Here is a 26658-nt window from a genome sequence, read left to right on the forward strand (position 1 = left end):
TTCGCCACTTTCACAAATTTTATAACAATAACTGCATCACTTCCCACTTCATCAAACTACAAAATGAAATAATGATTAAGTATCTATTTTTTAAGAAAGTAAAATATTCTCAAAAATAAATGTAATTTTTTCATATTTTTTGACGTTTGTTTGACACAAAGAGAATTTAATGGTTTTGACATAGAAATAGTAGAAATCAGGAGTTGGTAACACCGATGTTCATTTAATTTTAGTCTGTTTAAAATAAATTATTAACTAGTTGTTGCCCGCGACACCGTCTGAGTAAAATTTATGTTTATGCTTCTAAAATATAATGAAATATATAAATAATTTAGGCTGTATGTTCCAGTGTAGAGATTCAGAGCGTTGAATCAGCAGTTATTATGAGAGTCATAATAAGGAACTTCTTGTTGGAGGAATAATTGTAGTTTTACCTCGTGGTCTTAGCAATTTAACGTCACTAATTTCCTTTGAAGAGCTGACCTCCACTAGGGGTAATAATAGGAGGAGTTGACACTAGAGTATGCAACACAAAAATATCCATACGATTGAAGATTGTGTTTTATTTTTCAGTTTACGTAATAAATTTAAATTTTTGTTAAAGATTCGCCTTAACTTTTTTAAATGAAAATCGAAAGACTGCAAACAGTAACAAATCATATTGATACCAGCCAATCTTCAAATCAAAGCGGATAAAATGACTTATCAAGTGATCGCCTGCAGATGTTTAGAATGTGGTAATGTTCTGACGGGTGCGGTGCAATGCTGCATGTACATACAACATAGGTATCTTTTAATGCGTGCGTTTAAAATTGAATGCGTGTTGACCGGTGGTGTTATCTATTAATTTTCGAGCATTAATTTTAACTTTGAACAATACAATATAAAATATAGTTTTATGTGTATCATAGAATTCAAAAGTTTGTGTATAAAATTGTATACTATATATAATAATACTATATATTACAACAACGTGTAGTTGTAATAAATAATAATGTAACACGTATCAATAAATAATGACAATACAAAGCCGATTGGAAGCGTGGCATCATGATATAATAATATATTTAAGTTCTTAGTATTTGACACAATATATAATAGGTGGCGTCCTATCCACATCTATAATTAATTACATCATCATATAATTGCACACTTTATTTTTTACAAATTTAACATAATTCCAGAGTTATTAATGGAAATACATATTATTATTTTGTTTGTTATGGTTTATTGATGGAAAATTATAGGAAATGAAACAATTTTTCCGGATTTAAATCGCGTATATTTGTTTTTTCAAACAAACTCGATGGTTAATTATGTTTAAGCAATGATTAGATACGTAAAAAAGTTCATTGGTTTACAGGAAGCGTTTTCAGTAAAATACAAAGCACAAATTAGAAAGCCATAGCGGAAGATATTAATTATATGTGTGATCTTTATTGGAGAGATGATCTAATAGATCCAAAGAGAAAAATAATGTAATGACTACATTATGTAAACTCTCTCAAATTAGTAGGGAGACAGCGTTACAAGTGGTAACATTGTTTAACCCTGAGAAATTTGCCTAGACCCAGTTGTTTTCGTGTTAATGTTGCCATTTCATTAAATTTTTGCTGCAGTAATTTCAATATTTACTGTACTTTTTTGCATATTAGCAACCACCAACGCAGCATTGATCTTAGTTTCCTAATATATTTTCTTCTACACAAAATATACATGGTAACATGGTAAATTACTTAAGGTCTGACTTTTGACAATTTTTTTGACATTTAAGTTACTTTTGCACAATTTTAAATATTTAATAGCAACATTTTCCACTTCCATCAACCAAACATTTTGTGGTTCTGCCATTGCCGCCATTTTTATCGTTTTCTGTTGTTTCTCAACGATTTAATAAACTTTAATTTTGACTATAGGATAAAACAAAAATCTTAGTTTAGGCAATTTTTTTTTATTGTTTATTTTAAACTCCTTCAACAACGCACTGGTAAGTGTTATTTCATGTTTTAATTTTCCATATTTCATGAACCAGTTTGGAAGTCAAGTATCGATTATTTTACGGCCGGCTTTATGGTTGAACTAGTTTTTACCAAGTACTCTACACAGTTATTACCAAGCGCTACAGAGGAAAGTAATTACGTATTGGTTATAAATACTTATTAAAGTAATAATAACCATTGTTTGTTTTTTGGTTACGTCTTTAGATTCAAACCTATATAATTAATCATACGTATTTATTTGCCGTGATGAATATGACTACATAAATATGGACTCCTTACTATTACTGCTTATTTCGTATTTTCCTTTCCCTACATTTAGTTATGAACAATTTGAGTGTGTATTCGAATAACAATGAAATTGAGGTTATATCAATAACATTAAATTACGTCTATTACACTACCAATACGCATTTTGCTTTGTACGTAGTTTGTCATCTTGTTTATTTTACTATAGACACGGTTATTATTCTAGAAACGATAGACATTAACAGCTTAAGTACTAGACAGGTTTAAATGAATGTATTTGGACCCCCCAGTGAAAGGGCATCCTCATCATTAATATTGCCAGCCATCATTTGCGTGCTGGTCGTCCCCGTGGATATGGTTAATTGCTAATCATTAAATTACCACTTTAATTCTGTTTCAAGAGATGGAAATGGGCAAGTACTTAAGAGGTACCTAATTTAAAATTAATAAATTTTATACTATTAACAATTAGTTTAATTTAAATGGCTAATTTCATTTGGTGATTCATTGTGTTTGTATATTTGATTAAAAAAATATTTGTCCCATTTGCCATTTATTTGAGTAACAATTTGAATCTCTGCTTTAATATATTAGACTCTGGTAATTTTAATAGCAGTAGAGCTCCTTGTGAAAGAGTTTGGCCAGGGAAATACTGCCACCTTACCTACCTATTTCTGCCGCCAAGGGGTATGTGAGCATTATTGTATTCTGGTTTTGAGGGGTAAGGTTGCTGGTGCAATTACAGGCACATGGGACTTTTCAACTTATGTCTCAAGGCGACGGGCGCAGTGCCATCTTTGCCATTTAAAGCTCTTGAGTGGCACTGCAACTACTATGAACAGTTGTGTCGCTTGACATGACTTGCTTGTCCCATTACTTCATATCATAAAAAAAAGTCCATGTTCTAGCTCACAGCACTTAAGGCAGTAGGGTAAACAATAAATAAGTCAGTGGCTTAATCTCTTTCCAATCTTCTCATGTCAATATTTTCATATATCTTTAGTAAGTTTCTATGAAGGGAAGGGCATAGTCTGGATGACGATACACTGCAAAGTAACATGTCTGTTATGATGGGATGACTTCTCAAACCCTTTGCAGGTCATCACTGCTATCAGGTATTGATCTGCAGAAAGGAACTTGTCTTTTGTGTGATTTTATCTTCTCTGTTTGGTGCATGCAACAACTGAAGCATTGTATCAGCTCATTCAATCAATCAGCCTATTGCAGTCCAGTGCTGGACATAAGCCTCCCCAAGTGTACGCCATAGTGCCCGATCGCTCGTTTTCCGCATCCAACCACTACCCGCGACCTTCTTCAGATCGTCGGTCCATCTTGCAGGGGTATCTTTTATTTCGTACGTAATCAAATTATACTTGAAATCGTCACATTAAACAAAAAAACGACTAGTCATTAGCAGGTCAATTTCATTTCATCACAAACATTCAATAGCTGGAAGTACACCAAGTATTCGTATCATCTATGTAATAATTGATTTTATAATAAGCTTTTCTAATTAGTACATTTTTAACATGAGCTTTAAATATTTTTTCTTATAAGTTTTGTACAATGTCTGGAATTTTATTATAAAAAAACGTATACAGTGTATACATAAACATATACCACAAATGACTAGCAGTAACTTGTAGACTTGATAAAATTAATCGTAACTTTATCAAGTCTGAGCATAGGGGTCACAAGTTTATTTTTGTTTCTATGATTAAGGTTATGCCTATCACTGTTTTTCGGAAATAATTTTATATTTTTGCGAACATACATTATATTTTCAAATATAAATTGACTTGGCAGATTTAAAATATTTGATTCTTTAAATCTTTCCCTTAAAGTATCATGGCGACCTAACTTATAAATTGCACGTACATCTCTGTTTTGTAGCACAAATATTGTTTGAATGTCTGCCGCTCTTCCCCACAACAATATGCCATAGGCCATAACGCTATGAAAATAACTAAAGTAAACTACCTTTGCTGTAGCTTCATCCGTTAGCTGCCTTATTTTCCAAACGGCGTACGATGCCGGACTCAATCTACCAGCTAAAGATTTTATATGGGGTCCCCATTGAAATTCAGAGTCTATAGTAATGCCTAAAAACACTGTGTCGTCTACGAAGTCTAACGTATTATTATCTAGTACTATATTACAATTTAACTACCTAACATTTGGAAGGGTAAAATTTATACATTTAGTTTTCTTTGCGTTGAGTACCAAATTATTAACAGTAAACCAGGTGTGGACTAACAAATAGAGCATCATTTACATTGTTAAGTTTATCGTCTGTTCTATCAACTTTTTAAAGATGTGTCGTCAGCAAACAATACAATTCTAGTCAAATCTTGAACCATAAACAGCAGATCATTTATATACACTAAAAACAAAAAAGGATCAAGTATTGATCTTTGCGGTACTCCCATCTTGACTTGTGAACCCAATGACCTAGCCCCATTTACTTTTACTTTCTGAATCCTGTCCTCGAAATAGGAACGAATCATTTCCAGACTAACATTTCGAAAATCCATAATGTTTTAATCAACAAGGTAGCGTGAACCACGCAATGAAAGGCTTTTGACAGATCGCAAAAAATGCCTACTACATTTCGAGAGTCATCCCAAGCATCTAAATAAATGCTCCTCTTGATTAAACTTACACTCACATCTGTGGTACTACGCCCTTTGGTAAAGCCATATTGGTGATTATGGAATATATTGTTACTGTAAAAATGAGACAGCATTTGATCTAGCATAATTGTTTCAAACACCTGTCTGAACACTGGAAGGACAGAAACAGGTCTGTAATTATTAGTATCATTTTTTTCGCCCGATTTGAACAGTGGTGTAACTTTATTATGTTTCATTAAGTCTGGAAATATACCTTGCTCGATACAAAAATTAAATAAATTAGCCAGTAAAGGTGCCACAATTGAAATGATTGTGCTAACTACTCGAACTGACATACCAAATAGATCTTCCTGTATTTTTAAGATTTTGTTTTTTTAAAGTTTTAAGTACAATCGAAGGAACTATTGCTCGAAATTTAAATTCTGTGTTGCATGCACTCAAGTATCTCTCTATGAAAACCTTTGCATTTTCTGCAGATGAATCTAAAACCTGTGTTGTTTTAATTGGAATATCCGTGAAAAATTGTTCAAAAAGTTGTGCCACTTCACTATTTGACGTTAATAAACCCTTGTCTGTTTCCATACTATACTCAGTCATAAAATTTATTTATTTTACTTGTTTCACATGTAATAATATTCCAATCGGCTTTTATTTTATTGGAAGAGTTTAATATTTTTTCTTTAATACGTTTTGTGATGCAAACAGACAAGGTATTGTTTAAATAAGTTTTTACAAAATGTTTAAAGTTTAAGTCGTTATTCTAACGTTTTTCTTCATACAGTTCGAATATCCTTTCCCTACACTTTTGAATTCCTTTTGAACCACAGTCATTAAACTTGAACTTAACATTTTTTCTTATAACCTTTCTTCTTTGTAAAAATATTATTATATACCTGACACACGAAATTAAAGAAAATGATAAACATTTTATTCGGATCGTTAGGCGTAACATTTACAATAGAAAGACTGTCAATAAGAACTTCCTTAAATTTTTCAATCCGCTTCCCAGTGGTAAGGTAGGTAGGTTGGGTGGTAAAAAAAATTGACCGCTATGATCAGACTTTATACAATTTATTATTGATTTTTCGATAATACTACAATCACAAAATATATTGTCAATACAAGTGGAAGATGTCTCTGTTGTACGTGTGGGTTCCATGAAAACATTTTCAAAAATCGAGTAGTCACTGATGATGTTTCTAATAACTTTACATTAAAATTTCCACACACTACTACATGTTTGTTGCAATTACAAATTATTTTTAAAACCTCTTCTATTATTGATTCAAAATAATCATAATTATCAGCATATAGAGGCCTATATACGCAAATGTACTTTTCCAGTTCTACACATGAAAGTTCAATCTTGTGTTCAGCTGATATGGAAATAATATCTTTAGGCTCTTTCGTTTTAAGATCATTTCTTACTAAGATCAATGATCCACCGCGAGCTATTTCTTTTCTGCTAAACGAACTACCAATATTATAGTTTTCAAGTTAGTTTTAAAAATCATAGTAGTCGATTTTAACCAATGTTCAGTTAGACACAAAACTTGTACGGCATTTTAAAAAAATAATTCTATTTCAAATTGTTTGCCGGAAAAACCTTGTACGTTTTGGTGGATAAGTTTTAATCCACCTTGCTTTTTCTTTGTCTTATTTTTTAGTTTAATGGACAATCAATATATGTAGTAAAGCTACATAGTACTACATTTGAACCCCCTGTTACTGCCAACCTCAAGAGAATTTCTTGTACAGTTCGTATACGAAATATTTCTACAACTAATATTGTACGCTAACAATGTGGCCATTCTACGGTTACAGTTTGTTGGAAGGTATCAGCGGTCAAAACAATTTTATTAATAAACATATTAGCATCAGAAAAGGAGAATGTGTCATTATGACGACAAGTCAAATTATGCAATGTAGTATTCTAACAATAAATTCGGTTATTTTCCTTATTACTAAGATTTTCTCCATACGGAAATGCACATAAAATAGTTGTTTTTGCGCCTAAGGCTATTATTAACTTTCCAAAACATTTTTTTGTGTCTCTCTTAAATAGATTTATACTATTTCCGGTCATAATTATTACGTTTGTGTGCCTACTAACTAATATTTACTTTATTTACACAAATAAACAAAAACGCTTTACTTGTAGTTTATCACAGCTACATAGCTGCAACACTCAGATATGGTATCTTATTTTGGGGTAATAGTAGCAACATAATACAAGTTTTTCGAGCTCAAAAGAGGTGCATAAGGGCAATCTGTGGACTGAAACAGATCGACAGTTGCAGAAACTATTTTAGGGAACTAAAAATTTTGACCTTGCCTTTATTATATATCTATGAAACAGCCTTATTTATACGACGACACCCACAACTTTTTCCTGTAGTTACAAGAGCACGACGTCCTAACCAACTACGCCAAATAAATTGTAAAACGTCACTATTTGAGAAGAGTATAATTGTAATGGCACCAAAAATCTATAATAAATTGCCATTACAGGTAAGGCAGAATGAAAATTTCGCTGAATTTAAACGCACATTATTTGAGTATTTAATTGAAAAATCATTTTATACATTAAAGGAATTTTGCTAACTAATTTCACATTAATTTATTATTGAGACGAACGTGACTGTATGACATTGATTTATTTACATTGATTATTATCTTAATTAAATTACTTTTGTTTTGATGTCCTAACTGTTGTAGATTTTAGGACTTAGTCCTGTGAAGGTGGAAGCCTATATATATATCAGTGGTTTATGACTATTTAATGATAATTATTAGTTTTATTTTATTATTATTATTTGGAAGTATTGGACAAGTATAATTAATAATAATAGTATAATTCGTATGCCTTGATGGTACGTCATGGCGACCATAAAATAAATGTTATCATCTTTATTGTACCCATGATGACGAATAAAATGATTTGATTTGATATATTCCATTCTTTTAGTATAGGACATACTTGGTATGCAATAATTGATTACGGATTCCTGCATATTGTTATTTAACAATACCCCAAAGTCAATGCCTAATCTATCTGAAAAAAATATTGTCTGGGTAGACGAGAAATGCGAAAGTTGTGAGTTAGTTGTCATTTTCTCTATTATGACACTTCCAAGGCCTGCACTCCAAAGTCGCCAAGACTTTGACATATCGAACTCGGTAGCTGGGACTCAACCTCTTCAGTTATACCTTCACACTTCTTTTGAGATGTCTGCTCAATGACAATATGTTCCCTACTACTCCTTGCTATATGGCTCCTTCTTTAATACAGACATTCGGACTGACTGGCAATTTGGTGGCAGGGGTTGCGGGTATTCGCACTGTTTATTGGTTAAGGAGTGAAATCATTCTAAATTATATTTACTCAGTTCCAGAAAATTGTCCATAGCCAATGTGTGGTCCTTAATTTCCCTTTGGAATTTATTAAATTGATCAGTTATAGTCTGCAAGGACTGATTTAACTCGAGAATTTCCGACTTGAGGCGCCATATATCACATTCATATTTTTTCTTATTGTTTTTCAAATTTACATTACATATTTTTAATTTTCGAATTAGTTCCTATTGTTTTTTAAATTTACATTACATATTTTTAATTTTCGAATTATTATTTTGTTTTTTTACTTTTTTTTGCTACAATTAGTTGGCAATTGTGTGTGCGTGTCTAAAGCATCATCACTTGTCAGATCTACAACAGAAATTTTATTTTTTGAGGCTGAGACAGCAATCATAGTTGGTTTGCAACCGCTGGCCACACAGAAAAAAAGGAATACTATTAATAAGAGAGAGAGCAATTTATCAAAATATTTGCTAATTCTGAAAGAATATTTATTTAAAATAATAAAATATCGTCTTTACAAAAATACTGCTGGTTTTTTTCTAATACAATTTTACTCTTTCTAACTTTTAGACAAATACATTCACTTCGAGATTTTATTTCGTTTCTAATCAATTAATTGGACATTACTTGCATCAATAAATTTTTACTTTTTACATCAAATTTAAATAATCTTATATGAATTAAAAATTTCTTGGGTGTATTTAAAAAAAAATATATTCTTAAAAAAAAAGAAGTATTTTGCTATTGAGATTAATATTCTACATTTTAGAACCTTAGCTCCCAAAGTGGTCCAGGTGGACTCCCAGGGGTCCAAGGAAGACTCGACGGGGGTCTACGTTGGCGTGAAAAAAAAATATGGATATGGTATATAGTAGAAATGTAGCTTCAGGGGGGTCCACCGGAACCAGCTAAATTTTGAAAGTGGTCTATGGGAAAAAAAGTCTGGGAACCTCTGTTCTAGAGTATAATTTTTAAAGCAACATTTCGTTGCGTTTTCATAGTCAATGTTGTCGTGACATGTCGCAGAAGATGCACGCAGTAACGATTACTTTTACTTGTGCTAGTAATCATAAAAATCATAAACAGTCATTTTCCAAAGAAATAATTGTTCTCTTTGTAGTTTGTTAGCGTGTTCTTTGTAGTCATAATTCAAGACGCGGTTTTAGCACAGTAACAAGCACAACTTTAACATGCAATTAGTTCCATCGCATCACTGCTAGATGGCATTAGTTGTAGTTTGAAACGCGCTATCGTTTTGTTAACTTCAGTAGTATAAGTCATCTCATATGTTTTGAATTATTAACCCGGGTTATGAGCCTTCAGCTCGCCCTTTCTTTCGGTGGCGCAGCCAAGGCCATCAGCGGCCAACTGAAAAGCAAAACAAAAAAAGAATTGTTAATGCTTTCTACTGGTGCAGCATTTATACGGCACTCAAATATTTGAGACGATTCCGTCCTATTTCTGCTACTTTAAGGTTTGGCACTGAACTGTGCGCTTTCATGCTAGTGAGACATACTGTTGGGTCCATAACCCTGAAAATTTACCCTTTTGGATAATATACGCCTTTCTACACTGAAGTCTGCGTCTCAATTCGTCGTAAGGTTCAAAACCTTTAGGTGAAATCAGCGTAGTTCCCTATAAACTGAGAGAATTAATTATCGCATTTATCACGTATAGGTATATAGGTATATAAGAACAAATTATGTTCAAACCATTGACATCAGAGCGTAAGTAAAACGATATTTTTGATTTCTTATAATTTATGGTTCTAAATCTACTTGCATGCTAATGTCGCTCTGGGCAATCGTGCAACTATGTTTGCTCAGTACTAGACCTCGTACCATCTATGCTTGCTTCCAATTGCAATTTAGTTGCCATTGATTGTAATCATTAACATTTATGGATTAGTAATAGCTAGTAGGTACCCGAATGCAATATTGCTACCCTTTATTATGAGTAAACTTTTTCATTTGCCGATACTCGTAATTAATCACTTCTTCCTTTCGTCCTAAATGTGAACTCAGCAATCCATCACGAAGTCAAACAGCTATGAAATCTCTTAAGTAATCTGTTTGATGGGGTATCGGGCTACAAGGTTTTATTGGATTCTAAATACATCCTCATCACAAGTACTTTATTCCTAAAAACTTTCTTGTACACGTGGGATCTAAGCGGATCTAAGAGCACATAAAAACGTTTTAACGATTTTATTCAATACAGATAGTGTGGGGATATTAAATTGTGCCGTAAATTTATTGCGGTGCGTGCGTGCACCGGACTTATTACTGCTTTTACGGTGTCCGCCATTTAATTTGAGCGTACATGCAATATACACCACACGGTCATTACATGCGGCTATTGGAGAAAAGCGGGAATCTAATTGTCGCCTCATCCCCACCGGGCGGTGGTGGCACCCACCGCGAGGCGGCGCCGATAGCCGCAGGAATCGAAAGTAGAACATAATAATTATCGGTGGTGGTCGGTGGGCCGTGGGCTGGGGCCGATGGTCGCGGTTCCCGCGGCTCTACCGTCAACAAACCGTCGCGCGGCAACTGCTCATGACATATGCATGAGAGCGGCACGGACGACGCCATCGCTTAAATATACAAGGACGGACGAGGAAATTACTAGAGAGACAAACACATACAAGATGTCTCCCGTCCGACTGTGCCATGGCGTGCGGCACGCCTAAGGGCTCTTCAATTACACTCACGAAACGTTCGGCGATACGTCCTTACTATTCACGACTTTTTACGTCGAAGCACCACATCGTCTTCATAAGTCATGAAGACTATCCCTTTACAAAGTTAAACGTGTCATTGTAAATTCCTTTTGGTTTAGTCTGACACGCAAATGAAATGGAGACGTGAAAGCGCTATTCCGCGCCGCTTTGGATTTGGCAGAAAAGCGTCATCAAATTAAATTATATACAAATTTAATTCCGGCGTGACGTTTCTGTTACCTATAAACTGTCTCAAGGGTCAACAAGAGATGAAACGTTTAACGTATTCTGAATTTATACTTCTCATTTCTATTGGAGGGGAACGCTTCAAGATCTTTATGACAACGACAACTCATTACTGCAAGATTCTAAAAATGTCTCCGTGAGAGAATAAAAGTAACTTCTAGCGTATCGAAATATTCCTCCAGATCTATTGGAAATGTTTTTGCTACAACTTATTATCTCGCCAACCCAAAACACTCTATGTATGTGACGTCGAAAAAACATCGGTTTTCAGACGTCATTGCTATGCTATGACATGTTTGACTATTACCAACGGGCGAAATATACATGAGGCTTTCAAAACTACAGACATACTGTCGGCCCGCCCTCCGCACTCGTTGTACCGCAAAGAAGTTATGATCGATAGGAGCATCAAATATTCACTCGCACCGGCGGCGGGCCACGAGGAAACGAAATGGATAACCGTTGTCTGAAAGGCCACAAGGGGCGAACATATACCTCCGAACTTCCCCTCTTACCCTAATTACATAACTGTTTTCTTTGAATAAAAATGTATTTTCTATAAATTGTTCGTTGTACCAATTCCTTTCATAGATTTTAAGGAATAAATAATCCATTATTATTATTGAATTGCAGCTTTTACAGCATTTTTCAATTTCAAAACCGGCTTACTGTTGCACCCTACGTCAACCTTGAACCGCCCTTATCGAGTCAAACATTTCAGTGTATTTATTTCAACAACACTTGCTTAATTATTATTTTGTTTCAATAATGTTTACAATCATTAATTATGAACTTGTAAATATAGCTAATATGGTCCGTTTCGAGTCGTATGTAAAGTTATAATGCGTTCACTGCTCGTCGTCCATTATAGTAAAGCGCAGTGCGCAAGCTCTCACTCATGAAATCAACGCATTGCCCTGTTGTTTTGACGGCAATCGCAGCAGCGATGCTTGCTTGACATTTTGTAGTCCGAAATTATTTCAGTTTGGTTGACCGAAAAATCATATACAATGCCGTAAAGACGTCTCACACGGATATATCTAATCAATCTTGGATCTATCGAATAGTGATAGAGTTTAAAAAACCTGCATTGAATTAAAATGTATCACACAAGTGAAAATGTGTATTCAATAATCTAAATTCTCGTTTCTCAAAGGGGCCTTAGCAAAGCCTCTATCAATAATAGATTAAGTCCTTTGCCAACCTTTGCGCAGACCTCGTTTCCAAAATGTCCCCTAAATTTATCGTGTAAGAATCGCTTTAGCGAAATATATGAGATGGCTCATGCTCATGGTCGTAGCTACCTGCCGCTGGAGCTCCATTGCGGAGAAAAACCGCATATTTATTCCATGAATTATCCTCCACATCGTAAAAAGGTGCAGGATAAGGTGCCGTGGTTAAACCAAGCGTATCCTGGATGCCATATTTGTTACACTTCGAATTGTGCGTCCGAGTCTTTGCGGATGAATAATTTATTATAATACTCTCCGATGCCCAATTATAGTAGGTACCATCAATTATTATATAGTTTTCTGTGATGTTATGCTAAAGGGGTTTTTTTGTCGTTAATCGTATTAAATTTCTATTCCCAGCCTTATTTTGGTATTAAAGTTGTTAAAATAATAGCGCTCATTAAGTTCTTGTGGTACTTGCAATCGAGCTACACCAATTATGTTAGTACATATAAATTAAGGTTTCAATTGCTTCAAGACATCTGTCGATTCCCCAGAGAAGGTGACGTGTTTCGTAGTCATGGGCTAGCAGACGCCCCTGTCCACAAGACGGGTGGCGTGTGCTGCCAGCGTTCTCATACCTTGCTGAATATTTCAGCAACCACCCACCGTGGAGAAAATTACAGACTACAACTTCCACAATTGCTGTTTAGAATATTCCTCGATAGGAGTGGGAAATTAGGTCACCTGAATGTTTATCTTCACCTGACGTTTCCCACTTGAACTAAACTGCAATCATCGGTGCAGCTGCTACACGTCTCACAATCCAGAATCCTTGGTTTGGTATGAATATTTAAATCTTTGGACGTTCATAATTTATTGTAGGTTATGTTATTACATGTATTATTCCTACTTTTCTTTCATAAAGTATTCCCAGATATTTGCGATACTCGAATTTTTTTTTTTCCGGAATATTTAAAATCCTAGGGGGATTTTAAATATTCCGGATTCCGGCTGTAATTAATGTTAAATTTTCAAGTAACTGTAAGTGTCAGTTACGTAATTTCGTTCTTCATTTGAAAGTGTGCATCTTTGTTGTTGTCTGGTTACCTAGGCGACAATTGTCTTCGACGTCGCCTCATCGGTAGGCTATTAGCTATTGACAACTACTACATCGACATATCTACAGACATGTCCTTAAAATGTAATCCAAACAGACCTGTCGTGTATGTTTGATGTGTTTGATCGCTACGATTACTTGGCTGGTCTGTTGTTAGATCTTATGATTGACCTAGTGGAAGTAATTTATTTGACTCGACTGTAATACTTTATGGTCGATAGAGCAATAGAGGTGTATTTTATTAACCGACTTTAAAAAAAGGAGGAGGTTCTCAATTCGACTGTTTGTTTTTTTCTATATATGTTACGCGATAACTCCGGTATTTGTGAACCGATTTTCATGATTCTTTTTTTTTGTTGGAAAGAGGGTATATCCATAGTGGTCCCATTTAATTTTGAAGAAAATCATCCACCTCTAAGGGTGGCTGGCTGTTCACGCATGAAGATTCCTTTTTATAAATAGTGCCTAAATTTTATTATAAGGAGCAATTATTTTAATGGTTGATTTTGCTATTCTCCTATTCAAGGCGTTTTCTCTCTCACTATACTTTGAGTAGTGAGAACCGATTTTTATTATCTCCTGTGTCAAGTCCCGTATAGTGGCGAACTAGGGGATGAATCCGGGTTTGCTCACTTTCCGGTAACCGATTTCAATAAAACTTGGTAATTATATGTAATTTCACGTACTTTTGAGACAGGTTTTTTAGTAATCTGTACTGAGATTATTGTTTTGTTTTTATTTGTAAAATTTAACATAACAACCGTCCAAAATTGCATTATCTTATTTAGTGAAGTATTTTATTTCTGTTCTTACGAAATCGATCAATTCGATCTCCCAGACGAATTGGATGGAATTTCGGGGAATGGTTTGGAAAGAGTTATCTATGGTTCAACTTGTAAAATGAATTAATCATTTATTTATTATGGTCAATTTGTTAAGTGATGTCGTAGGTGGACATTAGCGCACGGCTAACGACTTTGTCGCATGCCATAGGTCTGCTGCCTCAGATGTTGTTTGTTGTTTAGGGAAACATTATGTTACACTCTTCAGTCAATGAAATATAACCCTGCTATTAATTTGGTATATCAAGTTTTCAAAGCACATACTGTATAAACCTAGCAAACATAATTTACATTAGTTAGTAAGTTTAATTCAATTCCCTTGGAATGGCTGTTCATACACTTATTATCTTTACCGATTATTGCCTGTAAAGCTATTTACGGAGGTTCTAAATAAAGTTTGAATAATAAATCTAAAGCGATAACAGAAGTAATCTTTGATTGTCTTGTTATGTTTGTTTACGTCCAAATGGGAATGCTATTTAATATCTTGTACACTATTTGAATAATACATCCATTGTCAATTAACTACCAGAAAATATACATGCAACTTGAACACGACGATATTATAAAAGACATTGTTTTCACGAAAACAAAATGTAGCCAATAAATAAACATAACCTAAGTGTGCACCTTTTCATTGTTAAAAATTCAACAACCCTTTTAGATGCGAACGTGTTATGCATCGCGTTCTCTTTGTTCTGACGTAACGTGCATTTATTGTTACTTTCCACATTTTTAGACAAGGTCTGTGATTTTATACATATTATGTATTAGAAGACTAACAATGTATTCGTATTATAAAATAATCAATGAAAGTATCCTCTTACCATCAAAACAATAATCAAGATAACTTGATAATTTCAGCGGAAAGCTGTGAAATAAGTATTTATTTTATCAATTATTGTTGGAATTGAATTTCACATCTTATACATTTCAATGATGTCGTTGTTGTAAATAAAATGTAATTCAGTAGCAGTAGAGCTCTTTGTGAAAAAGTTCGTCCAGAGGAGAACTGCCACCTTACCTATTTCTGCCGCCAAGCAGTAATGTCAGCGTTACGTTCCGGCTTTGAAAGGTAAGGGTGCTGTTGAAATTACAGGCATATGGGACTTGACAATTGTCTCATGATGACGCGCGCAGTGGTAGTGCCTTTCAGATCTTTGGAATTTAAAGCTCTGAGTGGCACTGCAACTGGACAGGCGTGTAGCCTACCATCAGGCGCACGACTTGTTCGTCCCGTCACTTAATATTATGAAAAAAAACTTATATGGAAAAAATCTATGTATGTCTGTATATTACAGAACTGTAAGCTATGCATGCGAATTTCTTGCCATTGTAATAAGGTTTGTGTTGTTTTGACGATTCCCGTGACTCAGCGGTTAGTCCTGGGCGTTTGTGTAGGAAACCAATTTTTCTGAATTTGTTTCTGATCTGGGTGCTCTGGATGTGCCCCAATGAATTTCGTTGCCTTAGGGCATAGTCCTCATAGTCCAGGGTACATTATTCTCTAGCTTGAGACCAGGTAATTGGTGTGATTGTTTGGCACATTATATTACTATTCTATATTTTGTAATATGTAATAAAATAACGTTCTATTTATTTTGAATGGTGCCTTGAAAACTCATAATGTTCTGTGATAAACACAAACAAATTCATTTTAATACTAATGTAAAAACGTAATTGTTTGTAGTGGATTCCGAAAACGATATTTCAATAGAATAAAATTACAGACTGTTTGTATAAAATATTTGTCTGAAACGCATTGCATTACTTTTAGTTTAATGCATTAACCTTAATAATAGCGCATGGCCACATTTGAAAATATTTTCAGGACACGCGCTCTTTGTTGAATAGAGAAAAAGCGATACGCTTTTTTTTAAAGTATCTCTAATTTGCATGTTACTTTAGACAGGTTTGGATGAATTGAATCGCAGCTATTAACTTTGTATTTTTGGACTGTGACCTAAATAGAACTTTGTGACTAAGGCCTTTGGAAAGGGCTCTTAAATGCCATGCCAGATTTTCGTTCTCTCGGTACATAACTGTCTTACAAGTAACTTCAGTGCATAGTTACGGCTAGTAGGGGACAAGTCTGGAGAGCTTTGTGGTGTAATCATGGAACATACGTAGGTTGGTTTAGAAGCAGGGTGTCGTCTTGCGGTGGAGACTTGTTAAGTCGTCGTTTCCGGGGCACAATGAGAGGCAGGGTGTTATCGACGGCGCGAGCCGTGCGCATGTGCAGCGGCGGCGCCCCGGAGTCTCGGGGGTGCCATACTAACGCCCGTGCACAGCCCCTCCGATGCCAGTCAACCCGCGGCCGCCATGCCGGCCAAACGCGCCTAACACCTAACGACAATAAAATGCACGCGCCCATTTGTTACAGTTATGTACGTCTTTATTACAGTGACTTAAAATTATCACAACGTGCGTAAAACTCTAATCGGTATTTATCTTGTTCTAGGTCTAAGCCGCCTTGGCCTAACGCACCGTTGCGAAAATTGGTGAGTTTTTCCCTGTATCTTGATTGTATTATTCCTTTAACTAGCTCTTGTTTACCCGTCAACCTCTTTCATACTAAAAAACATCATTATCATTGTTTCCGCGTTCACACACCTCGTCGCACACCTTTTTCATTTATACATTACAATAGTTTTTGGTAATTTTGTATTGTGAAAGCGTTTTGTATTCCTCACGAAAAAGGTATTGCACGAACTTAATTTGACTCCCGTCTCAGTTTTGAGATTGCCATTTACACAATTTTGTCCTCAAATACGCACAACGTTTCCTTTGAATTTCTTTGCGGAAAATAATTACCAAGTAAAAGGAGCGTCTTAAGGGGAAAGGAGCGAAGTAGGTAAGAAATGGGTCGCAGGTGAGACAGCTGGTTGTGACATTTTGAGCGTCGTTTGCTTGTTTTTTCTTGTATTTTTTGCGCGTGGTAGGTCTTTGTGCGGCGAACACCTGCCTCGGCTCCGGGCTCATAGCCAGTCATGCCAGTACTATTCATGTACTCGGGGTACATTCACTTTGAATGTCCTCAAGCCAGTTAAATAAATTTCTGCTGATTCGCATCCAAAATCAATCTTCTTTTATAGTTCACATGAACGCGAATAAGCTTTTCCCATTGGTGCTAATAAAGTGGGGATGAGTCGTTAATTAAACGATACAGTATAATAATAATAATAATAATAATAACGCACACACTCAACGTAGCCCCGCACTAGGGAAACCCTGTGTCGCGGGTGCCATAGACACACACATAGATAACCAGAAATTACATCCAAACTCACGAGAGAAATAAATGTAGGCCATACAAATATTTCTCCCGGCCCGGGAATCGAACCTGGGACCTCTGCGTGGCAGTCCGGCAAGGTAACCGTTCGGCCACAGAGGCAGTATGATTTGATTTAATAAATATGAATGCGAGTAAGTCAACTGCTAAATTCGGTTTATAACAACCAGAGAATAGAAGTAATGCTAGTGGAAATTCACAAAGTTTTGGCTTTGAGGACGGTATCACGGAGTTTAGTAGAAACCCTTTGTACGTTTGGCGCGTATTTTGCACCTGCAGGGGAGTCAGCGACCTCGTTCACCTGCCTCGCTTGCCCGACGGCGGCGGCGCGGCGGTCGCTCCCATAACCATACGCAGATGTCCCCCAAGGCTTATGGACATCATCTCTTATCAGATTGATCACCAAATCATCCTAAATGTTGGAGTATGGTCGGACGTTATGAGTTACATCTGAACGGAGGATTTGTCAACAAGGATTTTTGTGTAGGCGATTTCACCATGGACAACCATGGTGAAATAGTACGATAGATACCTATTGGTTTCAATTTCCTTACAATTCATAAAGTGGAGGGCAAAGACTATGATGAAAAGTATGTAGTTGTGTAAAACGATAACGCTTTTTAATAAAAAACCGACCTCAAAAGTCATTCATCTCCTAATTTGCCATCCTTAGAGGTGGAATATTTTCTTAAAATTGAAATGGAGCCACTACTGAGCTATCCTCTTTCCAACAAAAAAAGAATCATCAAAATCGGCTCACAAGTTATCGCGTAACATACATACAAAAAACACATACAGTCGAATTGACAACCTCCTTCTTTTTTAGAAGTCGGTGAACAAAGAAGGAAAATCTTTAATAGAAAAGAAATATCGTCTTTATTATAAAATCTTAACTAAAATGTTCCAAAATCATAAAAATATTGTTGACCTCGATTTCGCGATAAAAGTAGAATGGGCAAACTTCATGTCCATTATTTGTGTGAGATATAGTGTACCTAAAACATACTCTTAACTCATAAACTTTTTAGCCGAATGACCATTAACACAGCATGGTTTGGCAGAGAACCAATGTAAACAGAAAATGTGTAGTTTACATAAATATGAAGTTCAAAAAATTTTACATGTCACCAGCACACCTAATCCATTGCAGTGGGCGTCAACACGCCGCCGTAGGGATGCCCGGCTGGATTATTTAGGACCAAAGTTTAACACGTCGACGAGTTAAAATGACTAGACACAATTATGTAAAAAGTACCCAAACTATTATTTAAGTTTGGCGTATGGCAACGTTTAAGAATTCTATTATAATAACGTCCACGGTTTATAGTTAGAGCGATTGATTTATGTCAAGTGATTGATATAAAGTTGAATATAATATTGCTATTAAGTGAAAAGTTTTTCTTTGACTTTCATGCATTTTTTATAAGCTCATCCTAACCACGATTTGGATTTGGGCACAATATAAAAACTTGACATCTTTCAAGTGAACTGATTACTTAGAATTTTTTTAATTTCTTTGGAATTACAACCACGTTTTGACAACTCGTGTTTCTGCAACATTACAGCATTAAAATAATAGGATACTTTGAAAAATACCAAGTGCCTGCAACATGCAACTCAGTCCTGGCAAAACCGTTTTAAAAGAAAGCGTGCATTTGTGACGTAAACTCATTTTCTTTGCGGTGTAAACATAAGCGTATAAGGCACCGTAGTAATTAATCGTGAACTAAAAAAATGAAATTAACATTCCTCTAGTATATATAGTTAATAAAGTCTGGAATGTTCTATGGTTAAAGTTGGAAAGAATCGTTTATGCTACTTTGTGTTTAAATAGTTGCTTGATGCTTTTACAAAATAATATGTAAACTATTGCTAAAGTTAATCTTACTAATCATAATCTAAATTGGTTCTGTTCTGGGTGTTTTGGGAAATGCCCCTGAGTGAATTCCGTTGCTCTGGTACTCACAGTACAGGGAATTACCTAGTTTGAGTTTGAGACCAGGTAATTGGTGTGATTGTATGGCACTTTATTATTATAATCACTATCAAAAGTTTAACAAGACTACATACAATAAACATGAATTTTAGTAAGAAACTTGAACGGTAACGCATCAAAATAAATTTATATTCAAATTATTTCCTACACAAACATGGAAATTGATGCGAGACTTAAATTTGCGGGTGAACAAAAGTTGATCAGTTCGCCTTACCCAAGGAGTTTTCAATTTTCCATTGTACGGTCAATGCGGCCATAAAGGGTTGTCATTAACCTAATTGGAATAAAATTGCGTAGGTACGATAATTTAGCATTGTGAGGTGGTTCAGGATCGATAGTAGGGCGTTGCCGCGATTACCGCGTTTGCATTCTGTTTCAAACGCTTTAATGACTTATTTATTACCCGATCCTTTTTTCCCCCGTGCTGATATTGATTGTTTTGATTTGTCTCTGTCGGCAACATTTTATATATTTTTAAATAATTTTTTAAATATTTTTATCGAATACTTGAAGACAATAATATATTACATCCTTAAGCAGAGTTTTGGGCGATTTTAACTTAATCGATAAATCTATCGATTAGATATCGATTCTAAGAATTAATACACATTTTTGTCCAAATTTTAAAGACATTTCGTAAAGATAGGTAAATATATCTTATTTGTGATCGAATTATATGAGCTCGGAAAGGTTACTCAAGGAAGCTGAACTCATAACGCAAATGGAGTATTGATTTACCCACAGAAACGTACGTCTTGAAAGCAATTATCGACATCAGTACGTGTGGTAAATTATTATGGCAATACTATAAATTAATGAAATTCGACGAACGTTACATAAACTGCAAAGTTAATTTACGAAAGCAGATACCCTAGCCCGTCAAGGATCAAAAATAAATTCCACGTAATTGCGGAAAGCCCTCAAATTATTCTCAACGCAACCTTTGCTTCGAATTTAAATTCGTTCATTTCGGAATCACGTATTTCACAACACAACAGCAATTAATACAATTTCCTAAAACCACTTATAATTACTGGGAAACGTAACGTAAACGTAGCACCAGGGTGCGAAACTCTCGAGTAAACTGAACTCAACATACTGTGTTCTTTCACATTATATAAACGAGGAGACTTGTTTATTAATATTTTTCATCTTAATTGCCCTAGTAAAGTGAAAATTTGCTAATGCCTCGCTTGGTTACCCTCAAACGTTTTGACGTTTTATTTATCAGATTTGTCAAATTAATTGAATTGGAAAAGGACGTAATTTATAAATGAGAATTGTAATTAAAATTTCAAGAATAGCCGAAGCCAATTCATTTAAAATCTAAATTAACCCAACCCGATTTGTTTTTGATGTTAGACGCTAATTCTAACTTCTGTTCTTCGAGCGTCGATAGGTATTTGTATAAAGGATGATTGTTTCAGACATAAACATGAAGCGCGACGCTTATGGAGACGACGGCCCTGTTCAGAAACGGCAGCGGCAACTAGACGACGAGGTCACTTTTCTTATACCCAGTAAGGTAAAGCAATATTTTTTTTTTTCATGACCTGCTTGCTTTAGTTGTGTCCCATATGGATTGAGATTACTTTATTTGAGTTTACAGTATATGAATTATTTAAAAGGACTAATTGCGAAGTCTTATTCGCAGAGGCAAATCCAAGTATCGTTTTGCGTCGGATACCGGCTTAACCTGACATGATTCGATTTCAGTACGTGCAGCGTATCTTAAAAATTGGATTTTCGACAGGTGGCTGGCTCGATCATTGGGAAGGGAGGCGCAAATATATCAAAGCTCAGAAATCAGGTGAGTATTTATAATACACTACCTGAACATGCACCACTTGACACGGGACTAAAAGTAATTTACAATTTGTACATTTAAATTAATACAACATGTTACAAATCTTTTCACTAGGTTATAAAATTACATTTCTGCAGGTACTCAATACGGTAGATATTTACACTTTTTTCTATAGTAACATATGTTTTTGAAGTAAGATTTTGATACAAACAAGATTGTCTTAATTAACATTTTTTCACCACAGGTTCTACTGATCTTTAAATTACCTCCAATTGTACTGCTGTGTCTCTGGTAAATCGGAAATGTAACGACCCATGTCTTGTAACTTTTGAGAGATGGGTGCCTGTGGATGCGACCGTGGGCACCCAGCAGCCGCGCTAGGCTAGAAATAACCCCCCGGCAGCCAGTTCCAGGTCTTTGCTCTAGCGCGACAAGCCGCCAGCCTCCGCACATTGTACGCACTATCCTCAACATTCGCTTTGCCGATTGCCTATAATCCGACACGCCAATAAATACACGTATAAAAGCTCAAGTGAGGATCATCGACATCCGCTTGGGTGTTACTAACTCTGATACTCGTTTACTCTATACCAAAAGACAATGGTTATTCCTGGGATATAACATCTAGATGTTCCAATAGAGCTTCTGTATAAATCAAAAAGAATTCGATTGGCATTTCGTAAACGCGTCGGTGGTGTAGTTGGAGACGTTGTTGAGGATGGTGCGGGTGCGCGGCGGATGGCGGCTAGCGGCTACAGCGTTGTGGTTGCCGGTCCCGCGGCTGCCGCTGCCTGCCGCCCGCCCCGCGCATCGCCCCGCCCCGCCCCGCGCCTCGCGCCCCGCCATGCAGTACAAAGCCTCTATAACAGTCCCAGATTGCCCCGGCCCCGAACGGTAAACTATATCGCCAACATCTAATCTACTCTACCCGTCTCGATACGTCAACAGTCAGGAGTCGGCGCGCTTGAACTGTCGCACTCGGGCGCCCCGCCCGCATCGTCCTCGTCGCCGCACGCGTCGACATGCTCGACTCTCCGTTTCCGGACCTCCGAGTCCCGCATCCCACTCATTACCCGATGATCCCTCAGGACTGCATCCTCCTTCTCAACACTTCTCCGCACTGGACGGCTAACAATTTCTACGACATCGCTATCACTTCATGCTTTTATATACAGATTCAGCCCCCAGACCTCCCTGACCGTTGATTTCGTAACGTTAATATTGTGTTGTGATTTTTTGACGGCGCCACTCGCGACTCGCGCTAACGAAGCACGTTTTTCAGGGTCCTTTCAATAGCGGCGCCCGATGTGGACACAGTACTCGAAATCGTCAAAGAAGTGTTGCCGAACCTGGCTGATGTAAGTACCTCACACAATATATAAATAACGCACACACTCATAGCCCCGCTCTAGGGATCCGTGTGTCGCGGGTGCCATGGGCACACATAGACAACCACGAATTACACCCAAACTCACGAGAGAAATAGAAAATTAAATGTAGACCATACAAATGTTTCTCCCGGCCTGGGAATGGAACCCGGGACCTTTGCGTGGCAGACCAGTATGGCAACCTTTCGACTATGGAGGCTGTTATACAATATTAAAAACCTTGCTCGAAACGCAAGAAAGTACGATATTATAATTAACAATATGCTAGTTTTTGAGAATGTAGTATTTTTTATCATGATGTTTTTATAAACTATATTTTTTCCATTAATTTACGATAAAAAAATTAATATTATGATTACCACTATTACAATGTGAAATATAATCAGGGAGGACCGAAAGGGAATAGCGAAGAACTGGACGTGCGTCTACTGATCCACCAGAGCAGAGCGGGCTGTGTAATCGGCAAGGCTGGAGCCAAAATCAAAGAACTACGAGAGGTAAGACCAACATTCTTTTTATTTAATTTTTACAGCATTGATGGCAACTGCGGAGACGGAAAAGTTGCAGACAAATCTATCATCACGTTTTCGTAAAGTTTACTTTGATAAATGCTGCATCTTGAATACATAATGTACAAAATCAAAGTAAAAAAATAATTTATTCCATAGGTGACGCTTACACTTGAAAACATCATTATTTAAGTTACTGCTCGTTCACTGTGCTGACTTGCTGAGAAGAAGAAACTCTAGGGATTGCTCTTTTCACATAAAATTAAATGCTATGGAATGCACTTTAAATCATATTTATGTGGAATCTTAGACTCATGTCGTCTTTCCACTCATCTTTATCTAACAACACGTAATCTTCAATGTTGTAATGTGACTTTTCAATGAAAATAATTTTGATACAACTTTTAAACTTAACAAATGATAATCTTAATATATATGCTTCAGAATCTTATCGTAAAAACATATACAGTTCCCCATAAAGGAATCGTTTACCTAAGTTAAACAAAATCGTGGTACCATAAGTCGGATTTAGTTCTAAGGTCAATATTATAGATATCTTCTTTGTTAATGAAATTATGTATATTTTTACGGCCATACAAAATATTTGAGTCAATGTACTGTGATGCCACAGTCATGATACCAGTCCCCTTAAACTTTTCTTTGAGAGAAAGCCGGGAACCTAATCGGTACACAGAACAAAAGAGTACAAAGTATGTTTCGTGTGATAGATATTCTTTCATAAGTGCAGGATCTCTTCACACAGGCTGAATTCATAATACTTCGAGATACTGCTAAAATTAACTTAATGTACAAAGCAAATAAATTCTTTAGCAAGCGAACAAGATTTCAGCAGCTTAACCTTATTTCTAGGAAACAAATTGTTTACCGCAGCGGCAATAACGTAAGCTCATGAATATGTGAATAATGACATTACCATGTTACCGGTAAAGCTCTCAACACTACGTGTGAAAGAAAACTTATTTCCTTATATTCAATTGGCCCTAAGTTGTTATAATCTATACTAATATTATAAATGCGAAACTAAATCTGTTACGTTTTCACTTATAAACAGCTGAACCAATATTGATGAATTTTGGTATAGAGATATGGGACTTAGGAGTAGGACATAGCCTAGCCTTTGTCACAGGAATAGTTCTTAAAGGGGTTGAAACAGAGAATGGAAGTTCGTATGAAGAAGCATTAAAACTATGAAAGTGAGTGTAGTACAGTAGGCTACTCGAAGTACTATTTAATTTATTTATAATATTTAAGGAATATTTCATTCATTCGTACTTATCCTACGCAGACAAAATCGCGGGTACCAGCTAGGACCTATACAAATTCTTAATGAAATGAAATGACTGACTGAATGAAATATTTATTATTGCATATTAAAAATTACAATGACAAAACAGAACAATAATGTAACTATCACAGAGTAAAATAATGTGCAATAAGTAGCAATTTCTTCCAGGCAACCTTAGGATAGAAATTTAACAGTTGGAACGAAAGAATATCTTGTAATGAAAGTGGTTATAAATAAATACACTACTCATCAAGAAAGTAAATATATAAACAATAATATGAAATACATACATTATTAGAATAAATACACAAATAATGTGTAATTTTAATAGTATCTTAATATGTTTTATCAAATATTTAATAATTTAAATGCCATCTATAACTCTAATTCACTAACCCTTTGGAAACAGCGCTAATTTATGAACTAAACCCTTATTTAAGTAAGGGCTTTGATCGTTAGTTCGTAGATAGCTTTTATTAAAGAATTATTTACTTAAATAAAGAAAATAAAAACAATTTAATTAAATAAATACTTTATTTATTGAAACCTCTATTTATTTATATAATGTGTAAAAAGAAAGTCGTGTTCATAAAGAATGTCTCAAAACAAATTAAAAATAGTTTATTCTGTTATATTAAATAAGCAGATTAACACAAACAAGTTGCTTAATAAAGGACGTCTTATAGCAAGTTTTGACTAGCAAAGACGCATACAGGCGTTTGATAATTGTAGGTAGAGCAGATGGAAGCATTACAAGTCATCTGTCGATACAGTTAGGATTTTTTACGCGACACGTGGTCGGTCGAAAGGCAGATGTAAAAGCAGCTGCGGCCTCTATCTCTTTATCTTTCGGATATTTTCTGGCTAGGTCTTTTCTGAAAATATAATATTTTAAATAGGATTTAGGCGTTAATCTGAAATTTCAAAATTTCTAAACAACGTCCTTCATAATTATATCAATTAAAAATTGAAGATCCTGATTTCGAACTAGAGTGAAAAAAATATTTTCTCGATGCTCCTTTTTGATTGAGGATAATAGTTTAAGTGGGTTTTAAACGTCAAACTGGAAATTTTTTTTCTTGTAGGCGTTTGATATGTACTAGTATCCATTTTTGCTAAAAATAAATCTATACAATAACACTTATTAAAATATAGAAGATTCTAATCTGAAAGTAGAATACTAACTATAGGCCTGATGCAATGATACTCACTTCCTCTACTGTGAATCTGCGGAAATACGCGTGTCAAATCACGATCTTCCGGGCCCGATATCAGATAGAAGCGTTTCTCCGTAGCCTCCGTCCGATACAAAGCTAAAACGATTATCGTTGTTTCGTATTTCGGATTTTGTAGTAGACCTCCAGGCCTAAATTTAGGTATCTAATAATGGTCTGTAAATAATAATAAGTCACATGTTCGTCACAGGACATTTTTGTTACTGATTTATTTTGTGTAGAATTATTGAACAATCATTTAAAACACAGAAAACATTTATGTATAGCATTCGTTGCTACATATGTCATTTCCCCGAATACAGTAATTATGACTGTAATTTTTGGCCTCGAAATCATTTTTATTCCTATTCCGATGCCGATGAGAGATACGATAAAATGTCAAAAGGCCATTTGTGCTTGCATGTGAAAGCTGTCCACGTCGTACTAATGTGTTTCCATTTATTTGTACCTCCATAGAACACAAAAACGTAATAAATAAATAAATGTTATCACATATGCCCAAAATGCTGTTGTTACTACGAACGATTGATTTTTTATTCCTGTAATAAATCAAAGAGGTACCATCGCAACATTAATGCTGTGATCCTTTTACTTTCGAAAATTTGAGAATACATTTCACAAAATCGAAGAAGTTAACTTAAATACAAACGCATCCAACCCATCATTAACTTCGTATTTGGCAACTGATTTAACAAACAATTTTATGGCGAGCAAAGTGCATACCGGCGGATCACTTACCTAACTTCGCCGCTCTGCTTTTAAACGTCTACCAACTTTGCAATCA

General features: G+C 35.5%; 1 protein-coding gene across 4 annotated transcripts in view; it reads left to right on the top strand.

Annotated features, from left to right (window-relative positions):
- The first annotated feature begins 1836 nt into the window (after positions 1–1836).
- Positions 1837–26658, top strand: part of LOC113230822 (heterogeneous nuclear ribonucleoprotein K) — a 35995-nt gene continuing 11173 nt past the window's right edge. For 2 of the 4 annotated variants that reach the window (XM_026464919.1, XM_026464916.1), the window contains exons 1-7: positions 16608–16728; positions 16803–16842; positions 21057–21154; positions 21383–21439; positions 22287–22330; positions 22719–22794; positions 23211–23321. In XM_026464919.1, the coding sequence (XP_026320704.1) occupies positions 21065–21154; positions 21383–21439; positions 22287–22330; positions 22719–22794; positions 23211–23321 (378 nt within the window). In that variant the 5' untranslated portion in view covers positions 16608–16728; positions 16803–16842; positions 21057–21064. Of the gene's footprint in view, positions 1988–16607; positions 16729–16802; positions 16843–21056; positions 21155–21382; positions 21440–22286; positions 22331–22718; positions 22795–23210; positions 23322–26658 lie in introns of those variants that run through there. The other 2 variants (XM_026464917.1, XM_026464918.1) reach the window with 2 other exon arrangements.

Source organism: Hyposmocoma kahamanoa, unplaced genomic scaffold (genome assembly GCF_003589595.1).
Source record: "Hyposmocoma kahamanoa isolate Upper Pololo Valley unplaced genomic scaffold, ASM358959v1 64, whole genome shotgun sequence".
Lineage (NCBI taxonomy): Eukaryota > Metazoa > Arthropoda > Insecta > Lepidoptera > Cosmopterigidae > Hyposmocoma > Hyposmocoma kahamanoa.